The sequence below is a fragment of the Trichechus manatus genome, unplaced genomic scaffold, assembly GCF_000243295.1.
Source record: "Trichechus manatus latirostris isolate Lorelei unplaced genomic scaffold, TriManLat1.0 scaffold00160, whole genome shotgun sequence".
NCBI classification, from domain to species: domain Eukaryota; kingdom Metazoa; phylum Chordata; class Mammalia; order Sirenia; family Trichechidae; genus Trichechus; species Trichechus manatus.
Window position 1 is genome coordinate 1,616,334 of NW_004444096.1, and position 25,506 is coordinate 1,641,839.

General features: G+C 39.4%; 1 protein-coding gene across 6 annotated transcripts in view; it reads left to right on the forward strand.

Annotated features, from left to right (window-relative positions):
• The window catches only part of WAC (WW domain containing adaptor with coiled-coil), a 105,845-nt gene that overhangs the window by 46,093 nt on the left and 34,246 nt on the right, over positions 1-25,506 (forward strand). For 5 of the 6 annotated variants that reach the window (XM_012558365.2, XM_004386249.2, XM_004386248.3 and 2 more), the window contains one exon: positions 20,471-20,577. In XM_012558365.2, coding sequence (XP_012413819.1) covers positions 20,471-20,577 — 107 coding nt within the window. Of the gene's footprint in view, positions 1-5,825; positions 5,846-20,470; positions 20,578-25,506 lie in introns of those variants that run through there. The other variant, XM_023740593.1, reaches the window with a different exon arrangement.

A 25,506-nucleotide genomic window follows, 5' to 3' on the forward strand; every position in this document is an offset into this window, starting at 1 on the left:
TCTAGGGTTTCAGGATTGTTGATTCTCTGTTTGGCTTAGTTTTTCGGATCTTTGTTGTGGAGGGACGGCGTGGTGCTTCTGCCTAGACCGCCATCTTGCCGGAGTCCCATACTCAGTTTCTTTTTGATAATATAGTTCAGCTTGGGAAATTAGACTAAGCTGCACAGAAGAATGATTTTCTGTTTATTAGTCCCTAGCACTAGCTTTGGCATATAGTAAATGTTCAATAAATTAAATATTTGTTATGTTGGGAGGCGGCGCTGATATTTATTGCTTTTGTAAAATAGAATTACGGTGAAGGAAAGCTTAAAGAGTACGTTTTGTAAATTAGCATTTGCTGTATAATATCAGTCATTTTGCAGAGAACAAAGTAACAGTTATAAAAATAAACACTTGATAATTGTAAAGTGGCTGTTGATCCCAGATATTATAAACAGATGAGTTTAGCTGGATTGAGTGTATACTGCCAGTGTTCAAAATGTAGCTTCTTCATTTGTGAATTGTTATTTTGATTTTTCTTATGATTGTCTGTGTTTTGTAGCCTCCCCTGCCCCCCATTATGAGTGCTTTAATATTTGAGTTTTTAAGTATTTTAGAATATCTATCTATTGTCGTTACTCATGAATGACATCCTAGCTGGGAAAGAATTCTCTGGATCATATCATTTTTTTTCTTTTAGCACTAGACATTACTGTATATTGTCTTCTGGCATTTAATGTTCCTGAAGTCAGCCTGTTTTTTATGTATTTGAGGTTATTGTTGCTTTTTTTTTTTTTTTTAAAGTGATGCTTCTAGTTCCTGAATGTTTTTTAGGATACTGAAAAAGCATATATTCTTCATGCTTAAAATTAAGGAACTTCAGCGGTATATGAGGATGCGTGTTGGTTTGTGTTGGCTCTTTGTTACTTTTTTCTGGTACATGGTGAGACCTTTCAGTCTATAGATCTGGATCTTCAGTTATTTCAGGAACGTTTTATTGTCCCTCTGAGTGCCCTCTCTGCTTTTCATTCTTCTTAAGGACGTCCAGTTTTACATATTTTGGCTTTATCTTACATGTCTTAGTGCTCTTTCGTCTTGGTGCTTTTTTCCTGTATGCTTTGTGATAGTTCTTAGTTCTTTGTTCCTGTACGGTTTCTGTGAGTCACAATTGACGCAGTGCCCGGGGGTTTGGGTTGGTTGGTTTGTTGCTTGATGGTTGGTATTGTCTTCAGCTGTGTGGATTCTGCTCTTGGTTTCAGTGTGGTTTTCATTTCTTTAATGGTTCCACCTTTTTTCTAAGTTCCTCTCTTATTTCTTCTAGCCTCTCTCCCTTTTATGGCATTGTCTTGTTTCATCCCCCTGTCCCCAAATCCACAGAGTTCATGTTCTCTTCATTCTTTAAGATTAGCACAGAATTTGAAAAGTTCTTGGTTGCCTGAGATTTCCTTCAAAGTCTGTTTTTCACCTTAGGTTACCACCCCCCCGCTTCAGTCTCTACATAGGCTCTGTGTTGGGTGCTTTCTTTGTACTTGTCTTGAAAGAGGTTATTCTATTGAGCCTTTTAAAAATACACAAGTATATTGTAGGTTGTCTCTTTGATTCAGTTTCCTGTTTTCCTGGACACTATTTTAATTGTATCCTTAAAAATTTGATGATTTATAATCTTGAATTCAGATCAGAGAAAGGTTTGAGAAGAGTGTATTTGGAGGGGAGTGATAAAATGGGCAGGAGCAGTTGATGGTGTTTTCTCTGAACTTGCACTGTATCTGATAATTTTCTTCCTGGGGATCACATCTGGGGTGGGGGTCCAGACCCGAGACAAGAGCAGGAGGCCTGTCCTCTGTTTCATACAGTTCTCTTCTTACTGGGTTGAGTGATCCTTCTCGCCCACCTCTTTGTCTGCCGCGGATTTTTCAAAACAGACTTCAGGGAGTCCCGGGGTGGTGCACACGGTTAGCGCACAGCTGCCAACTGAGAGCTTGGAGGTTCACGTCCACTCTTAGGCATCTCGGAAGAAAGGCCTGGTGACCTACTTCCCAAAACTCAGCTGTTGAGAACCGTCTGGAGCACAGGTCTACTCTGACACACACGGGTTCGGAATCGACTTGAATGTGACTGGTTTATTTACTTTTTAATATTTTCGTGTACTTTAGTATGTACGGACTTTGTTGGCTTTGGAAACTATTTGTCAGTACCGGTTTGTTGGGTTGTGATTATTCCCTTGTTTCATTTGATTAAATTTCCTTTTTGGTTCTTTTAGTCAATTTTGATATGTTTTATAGAGGACAAGTATAGAAGCATGTTCTCATGCTGTCATTTTCTGAAAGTCTTTTAACGTAATAATAGTCAATATCAATTTTTGTGCTCTGACTCATTTAATATTTTTAAAATATAGTCCATTGTATTGAATTAATTTTTTTTTTTTGTCAGTTTGGAAGTTACCTCTTAAAATAACTTTCATTATTCTTTCCAATATTACGAAACAAAAATCAAACCCGTTGGTGTCGAGTCAATTCTAACTCATATAACGACCCTTTAGGACGGAGTAGTAGGGTTTCCAGGGAGCAGCTGGTAGATTCAAACTGCCAACCTTCTGGTTAGCAGCTGTAGCTCTTAACCACTTTGCCACCAGAGCTCCTTTCCAATATTAGATATCACTCATTTCTTTTTTATATAGATTGAGACTTCTGACATCCAGATACGTGGTAAATGAGGGAACATAAATGTACCACTCATTATGCATGTACATGTGGAGTATAATGTTGCTATTAAAAATGATGACATAGAACCACATTTATTAATTTTTAATAATAATTTGTTGTGTTTTTGGTGAAAACACAGCAAATTAGGTTCCCATTTGACCATTTCTATACAAATTGTTCAGTGACATTAGATTTTTCACAGTGTATAAACGTTCTCTTTAATTGCGTTCTGGTTGTTCCATTTCCAATGCTGTAGTTTCCCTGCCCCCTTATTTTCTCATCTTTGCTTTAGAGTAATTGTTGACCTTTGGTCTCATATAGGTGGTTTTTTAATGGAGCACTGTACTGATGGGTGGTAATAGCCTTTATTTAGTGTGCCAGTCTTTATTTCGCTAAAAGGTGACCTCGATAGTTTTGGTTCAAGGTTTAAAAAATGTTTCAGGGTGATAGTCTTAGGGAGTCCTCTAGTTTCAACTGATCCAGTAAGTCTGGACTTCTTAAGAATTTGAGTTCTATTCTGCATTTTTCTCCTGTTCTATCAGGGTCCATCTTTTGTGGCCCTGATCAGAATGGTCAGTAGTGGTAGCCGGGCACCATCTAGTTATTCTGATCTTGGGGTAGATGAGGCTGTGGCTCATGTAGGGTATTATCCCTGTAGACTAGTTTCTTCTCAGAGACTTTTGTTTCTTTCTTCCTCCCTTGCTCCTGACAAGTAGAGACCAGTAGTTGTATCTTAGATGGCTACTCGCAGGCTTTTAACACCCTAGACTCTGCTCACCTCAACTAAGATGCAGAACATGATCTTTGTGAACTATATTATGCCAGTTGACAGAGTTGTCCCATAAGATTAACGTCCTAAGCCTTTGAACCCAGAAAACCATTCTCTCAAGGTGTTTCGTTATGTGTGAGAAGTGTCTAACTGTGTCCTCTAAGAATATATGTGTGCACACACCTGTACCTACCCACACACATATATGCCTATACACATATGTATGTGACCATACACTTTTTCTTTTTTTTTTTTTACTGTAGAGGAAGGTTTACAGAACAAACTAGCTTCTCATTAGATGAATAGCACACATACTGTTTTGTGACATTGGTTGCCAACCCCATGACATATCAGCACTCTCCCCTTCTCGACCTTGGGTTCCCTATGACCACCTTTCCTATCTCCTCCTGTCTTCTCCGTCCTTGAGCCTGGGCTGCTGTGCCTCATTTTTTGGGCCTGTCTATCTTCAGCTGAAGGGTGAACCTCAGGAGTGACTTCATAACTGAGCTGAAAGGGTGTCTGGGGGCCATACTTTCAGAGTTTCTCTAGTCTCGGTGAGACCAGTAAGTCTGGTTTTTTGGTGTTTTTTTTTTTTTTTTTTTTGTGAGTTAGAATTTTGTTCTACATTTTTTCTCCAGCTCTCTCCGGGACCCTCTATTACGATCCCTGTCAGAGCAGTTGGTGATGTTAGCCAGGCACCATCTAGTTGTACTGGACTCAGTCTGGTGGAGGCTATGGTAGTTGTGGCCCATTAGTCCTTTGGACTAATCTTTCCCTTGTATCTTTGATTTTCTTCATTCTCCCTTGCTCCAGATGGGGTGGGACCAGTGGAGTATCTTAGATAGCTGCCCACAAGCTTTTAAGACCTCAAATGCTACTCACCAAAGTAGAATGTAGAACATTTTCTTTATAAACTATGTTACGCCAGTTGAGCTAGATGTTCCTGAGACTGTGGTCCCCAAGCCTTCAGCCCAGTAATTTGGTCCCTCAGAGTTTGGATGTGTCTGTGGCGCTTACATGACCTTGCCTTGAACATGTTTATGCTGGCTTCCCAGTATTGTGTACTGTCTTAACATTCACCAAAGTAACCACTTATCTATTGTCCATTTAGTGTTTTTCCATCCCCACCCCTCCCCTCCCTCGTAACCATCAAAGATTGTTTCTTTTTGTATGTAAACCTTGTCATGAGTTGTTACAGTAATGGTCTCATACAATGTTTGTCCTTTTGTGATTGACTTATTTCACTCAGCATAATGCCCTCCAGATTCATCCATGTTGTGAGGTGCTTTGCGGATTCATCATTGTTCTTTATCGTTGCGTAGTACTCCATAGTGTGTATGTACCATAGTTTATCCATTCATCTGTTGATGAGTGTCTAGGTTGTTTCCATCTTTTTGCTGTTGTGAACAGTGCTGCAGTGAATATGGTTGTGCATATGTCTATTTGTGTGATGGCTCTTATTTCTCTAGGATATAGTCCTAGGAGCAGAATTGCTGGATCATATGGTATTTCTTTTTCTAGCTTTTGAACCAAAAAAACCCCGTTGCTGTCCAGTTGATCCTGCCTCGTTGAGGGAAGTGCCGTATCATTTTCCAAAGTGGTTGTACCATTTTGCATTCCACCAGCAGTGCATAAGAGTTCCAATCTCCCTGCAGCCTCTCCAACATTTGTTATTTTCTGTTTTTTTGATTCCAGCCTTTAATGTCAGGGTGAGATGGTATCTCATTGTGTTTTTGGTTTGCATTTGTCTTAATGGCTCGTAATCCAAAGCATTTCCTCATGTGTCTGTTAGCTGTTTGAATGTCTTGTTTGGTGAAGTGTCTTTCATATCCTTTGCCCATTTTTTAAATGGATTATTCGTCTTTGTGTTGTAGAGGTTGGATTTTGCTGTAGATTTTAGAGATTAGACGTTTGTCGGATTTGTCATAGCCAAAAATTTGTTCCCAGTCTGTAGGTTCTCTTTTTACTTTTTTGGCGAAGTCTTTTTTGATGAGTGTAAGTGTTTAATTTTTAGAAGATTCCAGTTATCGAACCTATCTTCTGGAGTTTGTATGTTGTTAGTTATGGTTTGTATCCTCTTAATGCCATGTATTAGGACCTCTAGCGTGGATCCTATTTTTTCTTCTTTGGTCTTTATAGTGTTTGGTTTTATATTTAGGTCTTTGATCCATTTTGAATTAGTTTTTGTGTGTGAGGTATGGGTCCTGTTTCATTTGTTTTTTTTTTTTTTGCAGATAGACATCCAGTTTTGGCAGCACCATTTGTTAGAAAGACTGTCTTTCCGCATTTTGTGGACTTTGGGCCCTTGTGGAAGATGAGGTGGCCGTAGGTGGATGGATTCACCTCTGGGTCCTCAGTTCTGCTCCACTGGTTGTTGTTGGATTGTTACCCGATGGTGCGTGTCATGTCCTTTCGCACAAACATCCTTTTCTCTTGTGTGCTCCATAGTGGCAGCGTTTACTTTGTTCAGTCTGTGCGGAACCATGTTTATTGCTGAGTGAAGATGTTCCCTGAAAATTAAAAATCCAGGTACAAAATAGTACGAGTGTATCATTGGGTATAATATGTAGAAAAAAGTATACAGATGGAGTCATGTTTCCTAATGGGTTTTTTTAAATTTTCTGATTATAATATTAATATATGTTCTTTATATTAGGAAGTCAGATAAAACCATTATTACAATTTTAAAAATAATGGCAAAAATAGACCCTTTTATTGGAAATGTTCTTGGTGTTAAAAGGTATTGCCTGGTGGTAAATGATCATATGATAAAGATCATCCCTGTTTGAAGTTTATCCATCTGTTCCTATGGCTAGTTGTTAATGCTTTCTAGACATCTGTTTGAATTTTATCAAATGGTTTCTCAATTTTTATTCATGCAAGTCTTTCAGTGTTCAACCACCATACATTTCTCGGCTAAGGTATGTATAGTTGTGAATTCTCTTAATTCTGTTATTGCTCTGTGATTCTTGTTTTTGTCAGGATTTTGGCAGTTATTTTTATGACTGTTTCTGGAACAGATTATACACTACAGGAATTACCTTATTTCTTGAAAGTTTGAAACAGTTTAGCTAGAGCTGTGATTGGACCAGGAGGATGGTGGGGAATGGAAAGATCGAGATTGAGGGAGAATGAAGAGAGATGTTGTATTTTTTGTCCAAAGCATGTTGTCATGAAATTGGTATATAATTAAACATCACCAGCAAATACGAGCTGTTGGGGCTTCCTCCCACTAATCATTCTGAACTTCTGTTTTTACTTTTTAAATGCCTCACACTAAGTAACATTTGTGTCTTAAATCAAAAACAAAAACTCATTGTCATCAAGTCAGTTCCGACTCATAGTGACCCTATAGGACAGAGTAGAACTGCCCCATAGGGTTTCCCAGGAGTGGCTGGTGGATTCGCACTGCTGACTTTTGGTTAGCAGCCAAGGTCATAACCACTGTGCCACCAGGGCTCCATCTGTCTCTTAATGTATGTAAAATTGGTTTAGGCAAGGTGGCAAAGTTTACTTTCCTTTCAATAGACAGCCACTTCACAGTTGGAGAACATCTAAACACAAAGTGTCCAATGTTAGATTATCAGTCGTGTCGGTGAAATTTAGCCCTGAGTGTCTCCAAACAAAAGCAGGAAGACTAAGCAGCAGAAACAGATGGGTATATAGAATAAATGCTGTTTGTGTGCACGTTATCTCTACTGAGACACGTGAGCAATATCGAAAATGTTTCATCTTTAAGAGAAGACCTACTCAGTTTTCCTTGAGGTAACACTGCAATAATATGCTGCCTTTTTTCCTTTTTTAATACCACATATTTTTGAGGAAATAACTTTTCCAATTTATATTATATTACATAGGTAGTACAAAGTCCAGAGGAATTTTTTATGCTAATAAGTATTAAGTGATACATTACCACTGGGTGTTACAGGTAATGAGTATCTCTTAAAATTTTCTTGTTACATATTTAACAGTTGAAATGTATGTAAGTTTATATACACATAGGATGTGATTTTTCATCACCACCCAGCTTTTTGATAATCTGTAGCGGCATAGTAGTTAAGAGCTTGTGGTTAAGAGCTTGGCTGCTAAGCGGAAAGGTCAGTGATTCGAACCCACCAGGCGTTTGCTGGAGAAAGATGTGGCAGTCTGCTTCTGTAAAGATTTTGTTGTTTAGTGCCATTGAGTCGGTTAGAGAGAGGTTCTAAGAAGGTGACTGGGCTAGGAGTTGATCCTTAATCCTTCTACTAACCTTGTTGTAATCAGAGCAGCTCTCACTTTAAATGTGGGACTTCCATCCATGTATTTATTTTATTTTAGATTTAGAGTCTACTCTGCATACCCAGGCACTGTTGTAATTATAGGGAAAATAGTGTGGCAGCACAGGCAAGGTCCCTGTTCCTCAGGAGTTTCCCTCCTAGTGGAATAGACAGGCGATATATAAGTTAGACAAACACGATACTTTTGTACTGTGATTTGCACTATGAAGGAAATAAATCATGAGTGAAATGGTAATGGCAGGGAGGTAGGCAGGATATCCGCTTGGTCAGGGAAGGACTTTTGTAGGGTAACTTGTGAATTGACACGTGAAGGATGAGCAGCTCTAGCCTTGTAAGGAAAGAATTCTGTGGGTTAAAAAATTTGGAAACAAATTAGAAAACCGTTTCTCTAGAAAGGATCTGCTCCCTCCTTTAGTCTTTTGTATAATCCTTAAACATATACCTTTAATCTTTCTGATGATACAGTACTGTTCAGAAGCACAGAGAGGAAATTAGTTTCTTTAATAATACTTTATTTTCTCTGAGAAGCGTGATAATGATCTTTTTGGGGTGGGGGGTAATTTTTATTGTTGAGAATAGGCACAGCAGCACATACACCAACTCAGCAATTTCTGCATGTACAGTTCAGTGACAGGGATTACATTCTTCGAGTTGTGCAGCCATTCTCACCCTCCTTTTCTGAGTTGTTCCTCCTCCATTAACATAAACTCACTGCCCCCTAAGGTTCCTGTCTAATCTTTTGAGTTGCTTTTGTCACTTTGATCCCATATAGATAGATCTTAAAAGAGCACAATGCTCAAGACAGACATTCATTACTAGTTAAGTTAAACTGTTGGTTGGTTTTAAGAAGACTTTAGGGGATATTTTTCGTTTAAGGTTTAAAGATTATCTCAGGGCAGTAGTTTCAGGTGTTCATCCAGCCTCTATGGCTCCAGAAAGTCTGGAGTCCATGAGAATTTAAAGTTCTGTTCTTCATTTTCTCCCTTTTGGTCAGAATTCTTCCGTAGAATCTTTGATCAAAATATTCAGTAATGATAGCCGGCACCATCCAGTTCTTTTGGTCTCCTGGCAAAGGATGCAGTTGTTCATGGAGGCAATTATCCATACATTCAATTCTCTCCCATTCTGGACTCTCCTCCTTCCTCTGTTGCTCCAGGCACATAGAGACCAGTTGTACCTTGGATGGCCACTTGCAAGCTTTTCAGACCCCAGGCACTACCCAGAGAACTAGAAGATGGAACAGAAGCACTAAGCACGATGTTAGACTGATTAACTGGATGTCCCATGAAACCATGACCCTGAACATCCAAGTCAGGAAACCAAATCCCATTAGGTGTTTGGGTGAGAGTTCATTGTTCAGAAAACACAAAACCTGTTTTTTCCTTAGTTTGACATCTAAGGTCTTTGAGTAAGTCTTTAGCTTAGTTTCTCTCCCATTGTCTCACATACAGAAACCTCAGGTTTCTAACTAGTTTTACTCACTGCCGTCTGACCTCTGTCACCGTGTGCTTTCCCACTTATGCCATTGCTCATACTGGTTCTCTTGACCGAAATTTCCTCTACATGTCATTTTGCCTTGGTGAATTCTCTTCTTGTTTTAGATCTTGGTAGTTTATGTTACTGTTTGAATGTAACTGAGAGTTTGTCTATGAGACGTGGGGGCATAAAACACACTTGAAGATTCTTTGCACTCTAGATCACTTTCACTCCTTTTCATGTTGAGTACCATGTGGCTTCCTAAGTTGAAATCGGCTTCTTTTTGCTGAATTGATTAGTCAGGACTAGAACTACCTGGAGAGACATAGGTATGCTCCTTCGTTTGCTGTGCTATGAAGACATCAGCTTTGGAAAAGAACATGTTCGGTTTTTCAAACCATACCGTCTCCTACTCACCCTTCTGGAGTCATAGGATAGTTTGATAGATTTTCTTAAAACTGATTCTCTTGGTTATTTTTCATACTAATCCATGTTTTTTTCTCTCAGAGGAATGCTTTTTTTCCCTTAGACTAATGGCTTAGCTTATTTAAAAATAAGAAAACATAAGGAGCAGTGTAGGCTATAATTTAATTATGCTGCATGAAAATGTCTACTAAGGAGAGGTATGTGCTGTGATAGAGGACTCACTTTACACTGGGGAGTCGGCGAGGACCTCCGAGGAGGTGCCATTTCAGCGGAGACCTGAGGGATGACCAAGAAGTAGACAGGCACAGAGTGGGGCAGAATGTTCTAAGAGATGATGAATGTGTGAAGACTCTAGGGCAAGAAAGAACTTGGCAGCACAAAGTGAGTTAAAGCGTAGTCAGCAAGGTGGTGAGTGTTGTAGGATGAGGCTGGAAAGGTAAGTTGGGGCCAGATGGTACAGAGGAGATTGACTTCCCCCTGTACTCATTAAAATTCAAAAGACATGGCATGGCCTGAGGTACGTGTTTAAAAAATTGACCGTTGAGAGTGTGTTGAAATGGAGACGGGAGTGAAAATGGAAGAACAGCTTGAAGACGATTAGGGTGAAGTCAGTGAGTTTTGTAATGGAGCCAGTTGGGAACAGGTGATCCTTACCAGGATTAATTCTGCGTAACCCTTTAACGCTGACTGCCTGCCTGCCTGTTCCTCAGTGTGGTACTGAATCAAGCAGCTCTGAGAACTGGAAGATTCAAGTCATGTGCTGATAATGTTTCTAGGCAAATAAAAGTGTAAGGCAGTGAGTCTTAAGGGCACAGGCAATTAGAAAAGGAGGCTTTATTGTTACTTTATTAATAAAGCCTGCACTAAGAGCTAATAGGCAGGAGGATAAAAATCTTCCTCTAAAGTCTTCACTCATCCCTTGAAAAGTCAGATGGCAGGGGTTAACAGAGGTTAGTAATGTTCATAAGCATTGCTCTCCAGCCTTAGATGGGATCTTGTGATCCTGTGCACTGCCGACCAATACCTTACCTGACAAGGGAGGCTGACCACTAGCGGCCAGATGATGGCCTGCTTGTTTTTATTTATAAGGTAGTGGCAAAGTAAGGACTGAAGCCCACAGTGCCTGACTTCCAGTGGAGGGCTCTTCACTAAATGAGTGGTTCTCAGCCTGCTTACACCGAAGCCCTCTCCCCGCCCCTCCATTTTTTAATATTTTAAATGGCTATTCAAATTGAGATGTAATTCACATACCGTACAATTGTCATCCCTCCAGGAAAAACACCCTCCATACTCGCTAGCAGTTGTTCCCCATTTGTCCCCAAAGCCCCTTCCCCCAGCCCTGTGCAACCACTAACCTATTTTCTGTCTGTAGATTTTGCCCATTCTGGACATTGCATGTAAGTGTGGTCATATGATACGTGGTCTTCTGTGACTGACTTCTTTGACTCAGCATGATTTCAGGGTTCATCCAGGTTGCAGCATGTGATAGTACTTTATTCCCTTTTATTGGCACATAATATTCTTTGTATGTATATATCACATTTTATTTATCCATTCGGTTTGCTTACATTTTTGGCTGTTAAGAATAATGCTGCTATAAACATTTGTGTACAAGAGTATGTATAGACATATGTTTTCATTTCTCTTGGGTTTATACCTAGGAGTAGAATTGCTCGGTCATTTAAGAACTCTGTGTTTAACCTTTCGAGGAACTGCCAGACTGTTTTCCCAAGCAGCTGCACCATTTCCACCAGCAATGTGTAAGGGTTCTAATCTGTGCACATCCTCGCCAGCACTGGTCTCGTCTGTCCTTTTGACTATAGCTATCCTAATGGTATCCTAATGGTACGAAGTGGTATCTCATTGGGGGTTTGAGTTGCATTTCCCTAATGACTAATATTGTTGAGTGTCTTTTAATGTGCTTTTTGGCCATTTGTACATCTTCTTTGAGAAATGTCTTTTGCGATCCTTTGCTTATTTTGTAATTGAGTTGTCTTTTTATTGACTTGTAAGAGTTTGTACAAGAAGAACTAGATATAAGTTCTTCATCAGATACATGATTTGCAAATATATTCTCCTGTTCTGTGGATTTGTCTTTTCATCTTCTTGATATGGTATCCTTTGAAGCACAAAAATGTTTAATATTGATGAAATCCAGTTTATCTATTTTTTTCTGTTGTCGCTTGTTCTTTGTTGTGATTTCTGAGAAGGCTTTGCCTAGCCCATGGTTATGATTTATGCCTGTGTTTACTTCTGAGTTTAATAGTTTTTGCTCTGAAATTTAAGAGTCTGATCCATTTAGTTACTTTTTATATATGGTGTGAGGAAGGGATCCACCTCAACTTAATTATTTTGCATGTGCCTCCTCCCCTTTTTAAATTTATTTCGTAAAGTCTCCGTTACTCTACTGACACTCTAAGCTACCTGCACGTGTAAGAGCGGTGAAAATATGGGTAGGTCCAAGAAAACTGTTTTAATACGTAATTTTCACATACTGGCTTGTATCACTGAGCTAAAAAATATTTAGCATATACATTTAGAATAAGCATATAGGGATGGCAGTAATATTTTTTAAACGATCTTTATCACTGAGATTTAGTGAGAGCCTTATCTTTTATGTATCTCTGCTAGTTTAATACTGTTTGGTCCTGACTCTTCCAAAGGAATCTCCTTGGTATCATCTGTTGTGACAGATACATTTTCAGGTGTATTGTTGGCAGTGATTTTTTTTCCAAGTGGTGAACATCTTTGTTAAAGCTTCCAGAAAAGTTTTAAAAACTGTGTTAAACAGAATTATGTTTTAGGCTCAGGTAATTAATTATAAGCAGATTTTTTCAGACGTGGGGCAGTTCTTTGTGAAGTGTCCGATGCGCGGTTGGCATCCTTCGCCCACTGAGTGTCACTGTATGCCTTCATCTATGCAGGTGATAGCAAGTAAGCCCTGTCAGTTGTACATTTTCTAGTAGCCAACATGAATAAAAAAAGAGAAACATCTGGAGTTAATTTTAATATGTATTAACCCAGTATATACAAAATACTTACAGTGTAAATAGTATAAAAATTATTAATTTGGTATACTGTATTCCTCTTTTTGTTCTAAGTCCTTGAAATCTGGTGTGTATTTTGCACATACAGCAGGTCTCAGTTTGAACTAGCTGCATTTCAAGTGCTCAGTAGCTGTGGTGGCAAGAGGCTCATGATAGACAGCACGGATCTAGAAGGAGTAACTCAACTAAAGCAGACTGTCACATGCAAGCTCATTGTTGACAAATCTGCTGATCCTTCTCTTTTCCTCAAGAGACACAGTCTGGTTGGCTACAGGTTTTGCCTTTCACCATTGTTTAGATCATATGCAGTTGATAAGCCGAAGAATGAAGTCTGTATCAGCTGAAGTTCTGTTGGTTCATGCATTAATTTTTTTTTTTTTTTTAGGTAAGGAGAATGAGAATAGCAGGAATAGGTTATAACCTCCAACTAGAAAGGAGAAAGCCCTCAGCCAGCTTCTGCACAGGCAGGATCCCTAAAGAAATTTCAAGGCTGCTTCCCTAGCCTTGCGTGGCTCTCTGTGTGGCAAGTTTCACTTTTCTCCCGTGTCCATCTAAACTTGTACCTTCAGTGTTCAGAACTTCACGTTCATTTCCATGTTATCAGCCCCAGCAAGCCACATTTCTTTTCTAATGTTTTTTGCATTTTTAGTATCCGTTGAAGCAGCCTACAACCATGCTGAGCTGCTTGCCTATGCTGTTCAAGTTTTGTAAGTGCTTTGGTTATAACATTGTGTAATTTTGAGTAGGCTATCCCTACTCTTTTTCCCATAAGCCTTGAATTTCTGATATGCAGTTTTGCACAATTCAAGATTTTTCTGGAAAACACTTATCATGTTACAGCAGAAATACCCATTACAGACATTTGGATTTCCGTCTAAGAATATATTTTTTTTTTTATCGTGCTTTAAGTGAAAGTTTACAATTCAGGTTAGTCTCTCATACAAAAATTTATACATGCATTGTTATGTGACCCTAGTTGCTCTGCCTATACTGTGACAGCACACCCCTCCTTTCCACCCCTGACTTCCCAGAGTCCCCATGTCCATTCAGCCAGCTCCTCCTGACCCTCTCTGCCTTCTCATCTCCTGTCTGGACAGGAGCTGCCCATTTAGTCTCATGTATCTACTTGACTTAAGAAGGACACTCTTTAACGAGTGTCGTTTTATGTCCCACAGTCCAGTCTAATCTTTGTCTGAAGAGTTGGCTTCAGGAGTGGTTTTAGTTTCGGGTTAACAGTCCAGGGGCCATGTCTTCTGGGGTTCCCCCAGTCTCACTCAAACCATGAAGTCTGGTCTTTTTACTAGAATCTGAGTTCTGCACCCCACTTTTCTCTTGCTCCGTCAGGGACTCCTGTTGTGTTTTTCCTGTCAGGGCAGTCATTGGTGGTAGCCGGGCGCCATCTAGTTCTTCTGCTCAAAGAAAATGTTTTGTCTTTAAAAAAATATTTTAATTTTATTGTGGAGATATATAAAATTTGCCACTTTAAGAATTTCTAAGTGTACCAGTCAGTGGCATTCATTACGTTCACAGTGTTGAGCAGCCATTGCCACCATCTATTTCCAAAACTTCTTCATCGCCCCAAACGGAAGTTCTGTACCTGTTAAGCAGTAACTCCCCCTCTTCCCTTCCCTGATTGCCTGGTGACTAATCTACTTTCTGTCTCCATGAGTGTGCCTGTTCTGGGTGTGTCGTGGAGTCTCTGAGTGGTGCAGTTGGTTAACATGCTCAGCTGCTAACCAAAAGGTTGGAGGTTTGAGTCTACCCAGAGGCACCATTGGAGGAAAGGCCTGGTGATCTACTTCTGAGAAATCATCCATTGGAGAAAACCCCACAGAGCACAGTTCTGCTGGGACGCACATGGTGTTGCCAGGGTCAGAATGAAGTTGATGGCAGCTGGTGTTTCAGATAACTTTATAGAAGTGTAATCGTGATAGTTGGCCTTTTGTGACTGGCTGATTTCACTTTGCATAGTGTTCTCCTGGTTTGTCAGTTATCTTACCAGAATTTTATTTGCTTTTTGTGTCTGAATAATATCCCATTGTGTGTAGACACCACATTTTGTTTATCTTCATCTGTTGATGACACTTAGATTGTTTCCACCTTTTGGCTGTTGTGAACCATGCTGCAGTGAACACTGGTGTACAAGGACAGGTAGTCCCCAACTCACGACAGGGTTCCGTACCAATGACTCCATCTTAAGTCGGTTCTGACATAAGTCAATTACTTCTTTTTTTTTTTTGGTTTTCATTATTATTGCTTTTTATTATCAGTATATTTATAAATCTGATCTTTGTCTTTGAGGGTTGGAAACATTACATATAAACTCACGTGTATGATGACATACATATCACACATTATTGATAAGATGTACCGAAACAAAAAAAAGGACTGTTGTGTGTGGTTCGCCTTAACTCAGATAAGTTGTAAGTCAGAGACTGCCTGTATTTGTTTTGACTGCTGCTTTTTCAGTCTTTTGAGTATATACCTAGGAGTGGAACTGCTGAGTCGTATGGCAGTTCTGTGTTCAACTGGTTAAGAAACCACCAAACTGGTTTCCACATCAGCTATACCATTTTACCTTCCCACTGGCAGTGCACAGGGGTTTCAGTTTTTCTACGTTTTAGAGAGATTGAGCACTTCTTATTGTCCAGTTTTTTATAATAGCCACCTCAGTGGGTGTGAAGTGGTATCTCATTGTGGTTTTGAGCTGCATTTCCCTGATGACTAATAATGATGAGCATCTTCTCTTGTGTTTGTTGGCCATCTGTCTGTCTGTGGAGAAAAGTTTATTCAAGTCCTTAGCCCATTTTTATATTGGGTTGTTTATCTTTTTGTTGAGTTGTTTTAAACGCTTAGGGGTGACCTCTGGTTTAGAGTGATGAGGGGAGGGACAAGATAATGGGAGGCGACACAGTATTCAAAGAGTGACAGAGGGCGAAGATCCTTGAAAAGGACTCAGGAGAACTGTAGAGCTCGATCGTCTGTGCAGAAAGAAGACGCGGTCACCAGTCTGTCGTAGCATATTGCCGTATTTTCGGGGGATTTGTTGAGTGTCCTCAGCCATCTCACCTGGTAAACCAGTTTGTCACAGGGTTGCCCAGATGCGGAGCACACTGGAACCATCTGAAGACGGCTTGTTAAAACTCCGTCTTGAGGTGCCGTTCCACGTACCGGGCATCAGAACCTCTGTGAGATGCTGTCTTGAAATCTACATGTTTAGATACGTTAAAGCTTGAGAATCATTGCTGAACCTTACTCGGTCGTTCTGCCTGTTGTCTGCTAATTTAAAAAGCGGTTTAGGGTGGTGGTAGTTCTTGAAATCTTTCATTTAGTATTATGGGTATACTTGTTTCTTGAAGGTCTTTGAAGAAGACATGAAGACTTGACTTCTAAATATAAGGACCTGGTAGTGAATTAGAGTAGTCATCATTTTCTGAATAAGGACACAAATGCCATAATATCTTACCCTGAGTAAAGTAAAAACTGTTGTTTTACCTTTAAAAAGACTAGTTGAGTTTCCCAGCCTTGTTTGGTTATATAGAATTTTGTGTACTTCTCCTGCTTTCTCTCTAATATCCAAGTCCCCCTCCCCCGTTTTTTTTAATGAGAGGGCAATCTAATTGCCTAATGCCCATTTCTTGCTGAGTCAGGTGTATTTTATTACATGTTTTGTTCTATTTCCCGGAGTACTCTTCTGGGACCCTGTGTTTCTCAGACTATATAGGTTATATCATTCTTTCCTATAAGATCTAGCTTCTGAAGTTTTAGAGGATGCCAAGTAGGCGTTATTCAGGCCTTTTAAATGTTGATAGTTCTGTCAGGGAAATAACATCTTGCGCTGTTCTAGTACATTAACTACTTATCTTTGATTAGCATTGTCTAGCCAGGGGTCAGCAAACTTCTTAAAGGACTAGATAATATTTTAGACTTGCAGACAATACAGTCTCTGTGGTAACTGGTAGAGTGAAAGTAGCTATAGACAAAACTTAAATGATTGAGCACAGTTGGGCTGCTACCCAAAAGGTCGACAGTTCAAATCCCCGAGCCGTACCTTGGGAACCCTACGGGGCATTTCTCCTCTACCCTGTCGGGTTGCTCTGAGTCAGAATCGACAGCGGTGGGTTTTTGGTGTTCCCGTAAAACTTTACTTAATAAAAACATGGACCTGGCAGGTTGTGGTCTGCTGATGCGTGGACTATGGTCTGACACCAGCATGCAGTCACGTTACTGCATCTCTGTTTCCTTTGTCTTTGGTTACGCACTGGAGGGGAGAACTTTACTCCTCCTGCTTCTCCTTCAGGTACTTAGAGTTGCAAGCGTGAACATATAATAACCTCTTTTGCTCCCCCTCCCCCACATCAAACGAGGTAATTCTTGCAAGTATCCCTTTCTTAAAAGCCTTTAAGACTTGATTTATCAGTCCTAACTTTAATCCTTAAAGTTAGTGTTAAAATGTGTATCATTCAAACCCAACTTTATCCCACTTATTCACTACTCCTGCTTTTCCTGGGGAGATAAGTCTCTTTTCTTTGACAGTGGTGAGCCTTGGTAATACACAGAGCAGAAAGGGCACTGGACCACATGAGCAGCCGCCGCCGCCAGTGCTTTGGGTCGTACAGTGTCCGCGAGATCCTCTCACTGGCACATACAGGATCTTCCTTGGTGCATTTGATCACCAGATGTAGCATTGAAATCCTGGACTCACGTTTTCTATATGGTTCTACTCTGTGGATTTGTTGCCAGCCACAGATCACTTATTCTTTCTTTCAGCCTTAGACTCTGCATTTCTATGAAGAGAAAAATAAATCTCGTGTTCTTACATGAACACACGGATTAATCGTGGGGTGGGATACAAAATTCATGTGAGTTTTTAAGATAAAATGGGAGATTTCAAAGAAATTTTGTGCTGTAGCACTTTTTTTAGGTATGGCTTTGGAAAAATCATAACCCCACTACACTGCGTGTTACTTCAGTGTAGAAAGTAAACTGAAGAGGTTACAAGTCTCAAATGAGATACCCACTCACACAAAGTGCTTTCTAAACCGTAGTGTAAGTTGAGGTTTTTATCTTTGGAGAGTTAACTTTGTTCCGCTGTTTAAGTCATGTGATGCAGGAGCACATCTGCCTTGGCTTCAGTTCTTACAGGACAGCCTTCTGCTGACTGGACTCGCAGGGTCTACTTCTCTGCTTTCTGTGACACATCTTGTGCTTGGATGTGGATTCTGTCGACGAGTCTCAGTTTATTCTTAATCTGAAACTTGCCTTCTTTTTTTTAATAAGTTCATATTTGCTAAGTGGTTCAGAGAAACCTGTTCCATAGAATATGGAATCTAGTCCTATGCAGAAACAGTCCTCTGAAAAATGAGCTCCTTCGTAACAGCTGGTTCTGTTTTCTGTTGATGCGAAAGCCTTAGGCCCGTGCGCCTTGTTGCTTGTGTTCCTTGATTAGTGTGTCGTACCCTGTGGAAACCCTAGAGGAGACCTACGGACTAGTAACTGCTCTTAGGCTGATTGAAGAGATGCCGTTTATTTAGCGTTAAGAGCTTCGTTAATTGGGGTGCTCATCAGTCTTTGAATTTTCATTGATTACAGGCATAACAAAGTGGAATGAATTCTGGATCCTAAGGAGAGATCAGTAGTCCTTATCTGTAGTATACCTTATGTTCATGGAGTACTTTTGCCTATCACTTCTTCTAACAAGCCTGTAAAAGGAGGCACTTTTATTTCGTAGATGAGAAGGTTTAAGTATAGACCAACTTGCTTAGTGTATGCAGCTAACAGAACAGGGCGTCTAACGTGGGCTTCATTTCACTGAGATTGGCCTTCCCCCTGTCGTCAACACTTTAATGGAAGTTTCCGTGGAGATCTTACCTATTTAATATGTAAACAAGGAACCCTGGCCGCACAGTGGTTAAGGCACTCTGCTACTAACAGAAAGGTTGGGGTTGGAACCCCCAGCCGCTCCGAGGGAAAAAGATGTGGCAGTCTGCTTCCATAATGATTTATAGCCTTGGAAACCCTATGGGGACAGTTCTGCTCTGTCCTGTAGGGTCGCTAGGAGTCGGAATTGACCTGGGGGCATGGGGTGGTGTATAAACATGGTATTCTAGTAGTCTTTTATTATATTACTAGTTTTTAATTTGTACTGAGCTGTGAATCTGATTTTTTTTAAAGAATTATGAGTTAAAGCTGGAAAATGGACATTTCGGCATACATCTAAGATTTTAGCAGGCCTTTCTAAGGATAGTGTTCTCGGACCTTCCGTATCAGACTCTTCACACTGAGCGTATTCTTGACTGATGTATTCATTCTTAAAACGTTTATTGAAGAATTTGTTTATTACCCAGTGTACATACAGCAGAACAGAGACAAGCAGATGAGGAAAGCACCACGCGTGTCCAGCAGCAGCCTTCTTGTGAAATGTTCTTGTCGGTTCCGCGTCAACTCCTGTGCTGGGTGCTAGTGACCCTCTCTCCTGTGACGTCACCAGCTTTCTTGGGTCTTCAGTGAATCTGCTTCTGGCTTCCCTTATAAGTGCGTCCTGTCTGATGTTAAATCGTGGTCATTGCCTTTTTTTTCTCAACATACTCTTACTTCATTCCTGAACTGTTAGGGCTTGTTTATTATATACAAGGTAGAGTTGGAGAGTCTTCTACCTTTCACCTCTAATGGGAAAGACTTCCAGATCCACATCTACTCTTCACTTTCTTCTGAATTCTTAGTTGTACATAGATCTGCTGACGACTTCCACTTGGATATCTAAGACCTTACAGTCCTCCACCTATTCCATTTCACCTCCCTTCTTATCCATTTAGTTTTTCCTGTTGATTGAAATAGTTAATTCTTTTTGTTTCTACTTTCAACCACTTTGACTGCTACTTCAATCTCAGACCACTGACTCATTTCAGTGCTCCGCACTTGGAGTTTTTGTTCTTTATAGTGCAGCCTGTATTCCGTTGAGAGATCAGTGTTTATAAGATACCATTTGAATTATGTCACTTTGTTGCTGAAAAACCCTTAAATATGTGGAACGAAATTGAAATCCTAGAATCAGCATCTTGCAGTGAACCTTTTTGTATCGTTAATCAGAGTGTTTTTGCAAGTCTGGATTTTTATACCATGGCTTTTCTTCAGACGGTAAAAGCTGCCTTCGCTGGTGGGCTGTGAGTTGTGGGAGTTGCTCAGCAGACTGCAGTCAGTCTCCAGCGGTTGTGGGTAGAGTGGTCCCTGACGTTAGGAGGGGACCCCTCGTGTCGTCTGCGCCGTCTTGAGTGTAGAAGCTTCCTGAGACCGAGCTTTGTGCAAACCTGATGCAGTGTCAGCTGAAAAATTGGCAAGACTATTAAAAATGTGAAGAGAAATATTTAAGAAACTGAAAAGTTATTGCAAAAACATTGGATAATTGTGACTTTTGATTCTGTATTAGTTGAATTTTTGTGCCTTTTTTCTCAGTATACATGGTGGTTATATTTTTTCCCAATAAAACTTTTATTTAAAAAAACAAAAACTTGAAGTTGCCAGCAGTGGTAATAGATGAGGTTTTGCTCATCTAATTATAAGGCCTGCTGCTCTGCAGGCTGTCAGCCCTGGTAGTGTAGTGTGTGTATATGTTCTTTAAGCCATGTCTTCAGTAGGCTCACATACTTTGTTATAAAAACAATATGAATATGTTTGTATTCCTGATGCTGTACATAAAATGAGGACATAGAGATATACAGATGATCTGTATATAGTACGATAGAAGCCAGTTTAAATTAAATGTGAACTCTAAGTTTTACTTTTTTTTTTTTTAAGGGACCAGTTATTCTCCACAAGAAAATTCACACAACCACAGTGCTCTTCATAGTTCAAATTCACATTCTTCTAATCCAAGCAATAATCCAAGCAAAACTTCAGATGCAGTAAGTACTATAAACATGCCCAATTTTATTTTTTGGAATCTGTTGCAAAAAAGTCCCACAGTTAAATCTTGTTAAATAATGTCTTCTTTTATTGTTTTAAAGCTGATCCTACTTGATGTTTTCATTTGATATCATAGCTTACCTGTTTCTCACTAGTGAACCAACCTTATTTTAGTCCAACTGAGGATAGTCAGAAGATAATTGTTTTGGTTATTTCTTCACTGTTCCCTTTATAGGGCAGAGTTTTAGCTTTGCTGTATCTGCGCTATAAAAAGCTTGAAACTGTGAAACTTCCGTAGTTTTACTTAAAGTGGTGAAACCTGAGCTTTGCCATCTGTCCATAAAATACAAATTTCTTAGAGCATATAGTTATCGAGTACCTACTGAGTACGGTATGCTCTGCTAGCCAGGAGGGATAGAAATGTCCCTATCCTGAAGGGCAAGAAACCCAGCGAGGAATTTCAAATGTTTTCAAAAGTTTAGTTTAACAAAGTAACTGTTACTCAGTTTGAGGTTTTTATAGTCACAGGTTCAAATGAGCTTTCTAAAATGTATCATTTCAGCAAAAAGTTCAAAAGTTTCCATTTATACACCATGTATATAGTAGGTTGTAGATACATAGAATTTTAAAAATACGGCCCCTTTTAAAGGAGTTTTGGGCTGTATTGGGGACAGAAAAGTTAGCAGTTAAAACAGTGCATATTAACAGTGCATGTTGCTTTGGGAACACTCAAGAGGGGAAGTCTCAGCACAGGTGAAAAGGTATGGAGGTATAAGTAATGCTTCCCAACAGATTGTGTACAGCTTGGCTAAAGAGACCGGGAATTTGTAGCATATAGAGCGAACAGCACTTACAAAGACAGAAATGTGATACAGCACAGCATGTTGGCAGGACTTGAAGGGTGTCGATAATATGGAGGAATGACAGGCGCTAAGGTTGTAGAGACAGGTGGGGGACAAGTCCTAAGGGATTTTATATGTTGGTAAGGACTATGAATGTTAAATGAAGGTAGTAGAGAGCTGTTGAAGGATATAATCAGGAATGTAATATCTGACTTGAGTTTAAAAAAAAATCATCTCAGCAGTGTGGAAGTGTAGGTCGACGCCAACAGATTTTTGCCTTGGATATTTGAGGGATCATCATACCTTGATCAGCACTGAAAGACTTTCAGGGTTTGTTGAAGCAGTGTGGATAGTACATTTCCATAGAAATTGGGACATTAATGATAATATTTGAATCAAATAGGTTTTGAACAGCTTTAAATATCGTATCAGAGTTTGGGAAAGCACAAATCCTACTAGTTATTTTAACCCAGAATTTAATATAGGGGAATGGTTAAGCAGACCTTGGAGGTATTGAGGATTGAAAAAAAGCAAAAAGAAACATACAAAAGGAACATGAGGTGACAGCACATAAAGAGCAGTCACCTCTCAGGGCTGGGGAACAGTGAGAGGTTTTCAGAACATAGGAGCTTTGAGGAGGAGCCTCTGAGGAGCAGGATGAAGCTGGTCCTGGTACCAGGGCTTAGGGGAAAGCTGGGAACCGGAACCAGCCGTGGCTGCGGGGCCAAGGGGCCGTTGACGGTGTGACAGTAACAGAAGCGGCAGGTGAACATCCTGCCCGGCAGCCTTCCTCTTGGCCTTTCCCTTGCAGAAGCAAACAGGATTGTAATTAGCATCGTCCCGACCCTAGCATCACAGAACAGTAATAGGAGGTTGGATTTGGAGCTTGAACTACATCTTGATAAACCTCCACAGGTGCCATGATGAGTTATTTTCAATAAGATATATACTCAGAACATAGAGGATTTTAAAATGAATTTTTTTGGGTGGAAAATGGCCCGATAATTTACAAGGTGACACTAGTCTAGAGTTCCATTTGTTAGTGATCACTGTTTTTCCGTGTTTGTCACTGACGGTTCATATTTCGTATTTGCCTTCTGTTGGCACACTGGCAGCCCATATAGATGTTGTGTTAAAAAAAAGAAAAAACCTTATTTGGAGAAAACAGATTCTGTTTATTTGGATTTTCAAGAAATAAATTAACCTAGTGAAATCAGAAGGAATAAATAATAAATAGTGGGCATCAGATAAACTTGAAAGTCCCAAATTTTAAGAATATCAGGGACTTTGATTATGTGAGTAGAAACTGAAAACTGTTAACCAGAGTGCTCTGAGTTTTCAGAGGCAACATGCGTACGTAGAGTGGAAATCTCCAGAGAGGGGTCCTGTAGTGCCTCTACGTAGAGTCTTTTTCGGTATCACATATCCAGTAGGCGTGACACATACACCTCTTACAAACTTAGTCTTACCTGAGAGGTGCCATTTGAATATTTCTGAAGGTTACTTGTCAACTGGCATTTTCCTTTTATGTTTTAAAATCATTTCTAATGGAAGTTTGTAAGCGATTAGTACGACATATGAAATTACCTTTCATCTAGTATTTTCATAATGAAAGAATAAATGAACTACGAATATTAGATGGTAACCTGGGTTACATGTCAGGATGAGGTAGGTTAAAATATGGAATTGCTTTTTTTTTTTTAAAAAAAAATGGTGTTATTTACCCTTGAGGCTTTCCAGTTTAAATGTTTTTGAAAATCAGTAACATTATTTAGAGTTACCTACACAGACGTTTGATTTTGTGGGTAGTTTTTAATCAAGTTAATACTGAAAATTGAATTGAAATTATTTTTTCAGTATTAGATTTAGCTATTAATATATAATTCTTCACGGTCTAATGACTAGCATTTATTGTGATGTGTTTGACACAGAGTGTGACTCACAGTGACTATAAAAAAGCTTGTTGAATGCCTCCTTTCTAATCTAAATCATTATAAGACTTACAGACATCAAGTAGAGTTTAGTTATTCATGTTTATGAGTTTTTAAAAGGGGCTCTGAAGTTCTTTCTTTAGAGAAAAATTGTTTTTTCCTATTTAAAGATACTATGTAACAGGAGTCTTCCCTTCTAAGTATGGTGTTGTTACTTTTGATTTGCTAGGAGGCTCTTTAAATTTAGTCCGGTACAACTTTGCATTCACATTCAAGTTCTTCTCATTATCAACCAAGTATCCTCTGAGTCTTATGAGATTTACTGCCTATAACCAATCTCACTTGAAAGTGTTCCATTTAGTAAATAATTAATGAATAGAAATTTATCAGAAAACTTCTTAGAACTCCATCAAATGCTTTGTTACAGAAACTCTATCAGTTTAGTCTTTTGAACTGAAAAAATTCCTGAGCTTGCCGAAAATCATTTATACGGCTTTTTGTTGTATGATTGTAGTGGAAGGGAAGTAATGGTAAAGAAGAGTGTAAGCTAAAATCTGAGCGGAGAATAAATTATATTGCCAAAATACGCTCACAAAATGAGGCATTGTCTAGTATACTTTTGTTTATTTTGCTTTAAATGAGTCAGTTGCTGATTGTCACCCTTTTTTTCCCCTTAAATGCCCACAATTTAGATTTATAATGTTACCCTTGTCAGCCTTGAAAAGGTCGGTGTCTTGACCTGTCCTGTTCAGCCTCACTCAGGAAATAACCATCTTTGATACTATGTTCAGTGAACTACTTACTCTTTAATAATAATTCTTAAGTTAATTGCAAAATTAGCTGTTTAATTACCAGAGATTAATTTAGAGAAGAAGCACTGTGGTTCTATTTAGGGGAAAGAGTGGACAAGGATGTACTTTTGTAAGAGGAGAAAAGCAGTGAATCTAAGGAGAGGCCACGTGGGTGTCACAGGAACTGTTCAGTGCTGTTCTTTTAGAGCAGCCATTCTCAAACTTTTCGGTCTCAAGATCTTCCTACACTCATGAAAATTGAGAGCTTTTGTTTACATGGTCTGTGTCATCAATTTTTACCATATAAAAATTAAAAACAAATGGAAAAACATACTTATTTCACTTAAAAATACCAATCATAAACTCACTGCATGTTAATATATGTAACATTTTCATGAAAACAACTATTTTCTACAACAAATATTAGACATTACTCACCTCCTTAAGGCTTGGCTTAATAGAAGACCCCTGGATTTTCATGCTTGTTTCTGCATTCAGTCAGTTGTGATATCAGATATCCTGTAGCCTCTGGGAAAACGCCACTGTGTTGTTGCAATATAATGAGAATGAAAAAGGCAAGATTGTCTTAGTATTGTGAACTTTGTTTATATCTTTTGAACCCCCTAGAAGGATCTAAGGGTCCCCCAAGGGGTCCTGAACTGTTGGAAATCTGCTTTTTCAGAGTGTGTGATGACAACCATTTCAAGACTGATTTAGAAAACTTGAAAGCCTAAGTTTAGTTCTTAATTTTAGATATTCTTTTTCTTTTTAATAAGATTTGCCATCTACATCTGTACATCAGTATTTTTTTAAAGTAATTACTCCGTTACTTGATTTTTTTTTTTTTTTCCCTTCTCCTCCTTACCCTCTTTTTTGGGGATAAAAGTGAGGTGAAGAGGAGAAGGTAAAAGTTCTTGGTATGTGGTTATAATACGGCACTCCGGAACATATTTGTTAAGTAAGACATTAATTTGTGCTAGCCTGGGATTTGATAGGCTAGGTAGAAAGATAAGTGTGATGTAGTAGACCAGTGTTCTCTAAGGTTCTGAACTCTGAACTGTTCTGAAAGCTGTGCCCCAGAATGTAAATCAGATATCATTAAGTGTGTTGCTTGGTTCAACTGATTTTTCTCCCCATAAAGCTAGACTTTTGGTGAGGAGGTGTGTGTTGATGCAAGCTCCTTGTCTCCTTCAGAATAGGTAACAGTCCACAAACCATCACTTTGAAAAGCACTGGTCTAGACCACACTGATCTACTTCAGTGTCCTCTGCCCACAAACCATCCCTTTGAAGAGCACTGGTCTAGACCACACTGATGGACTTCAGTGTCCTCTGCCCACAGACCATCCCTTTGAAGAGCACTGG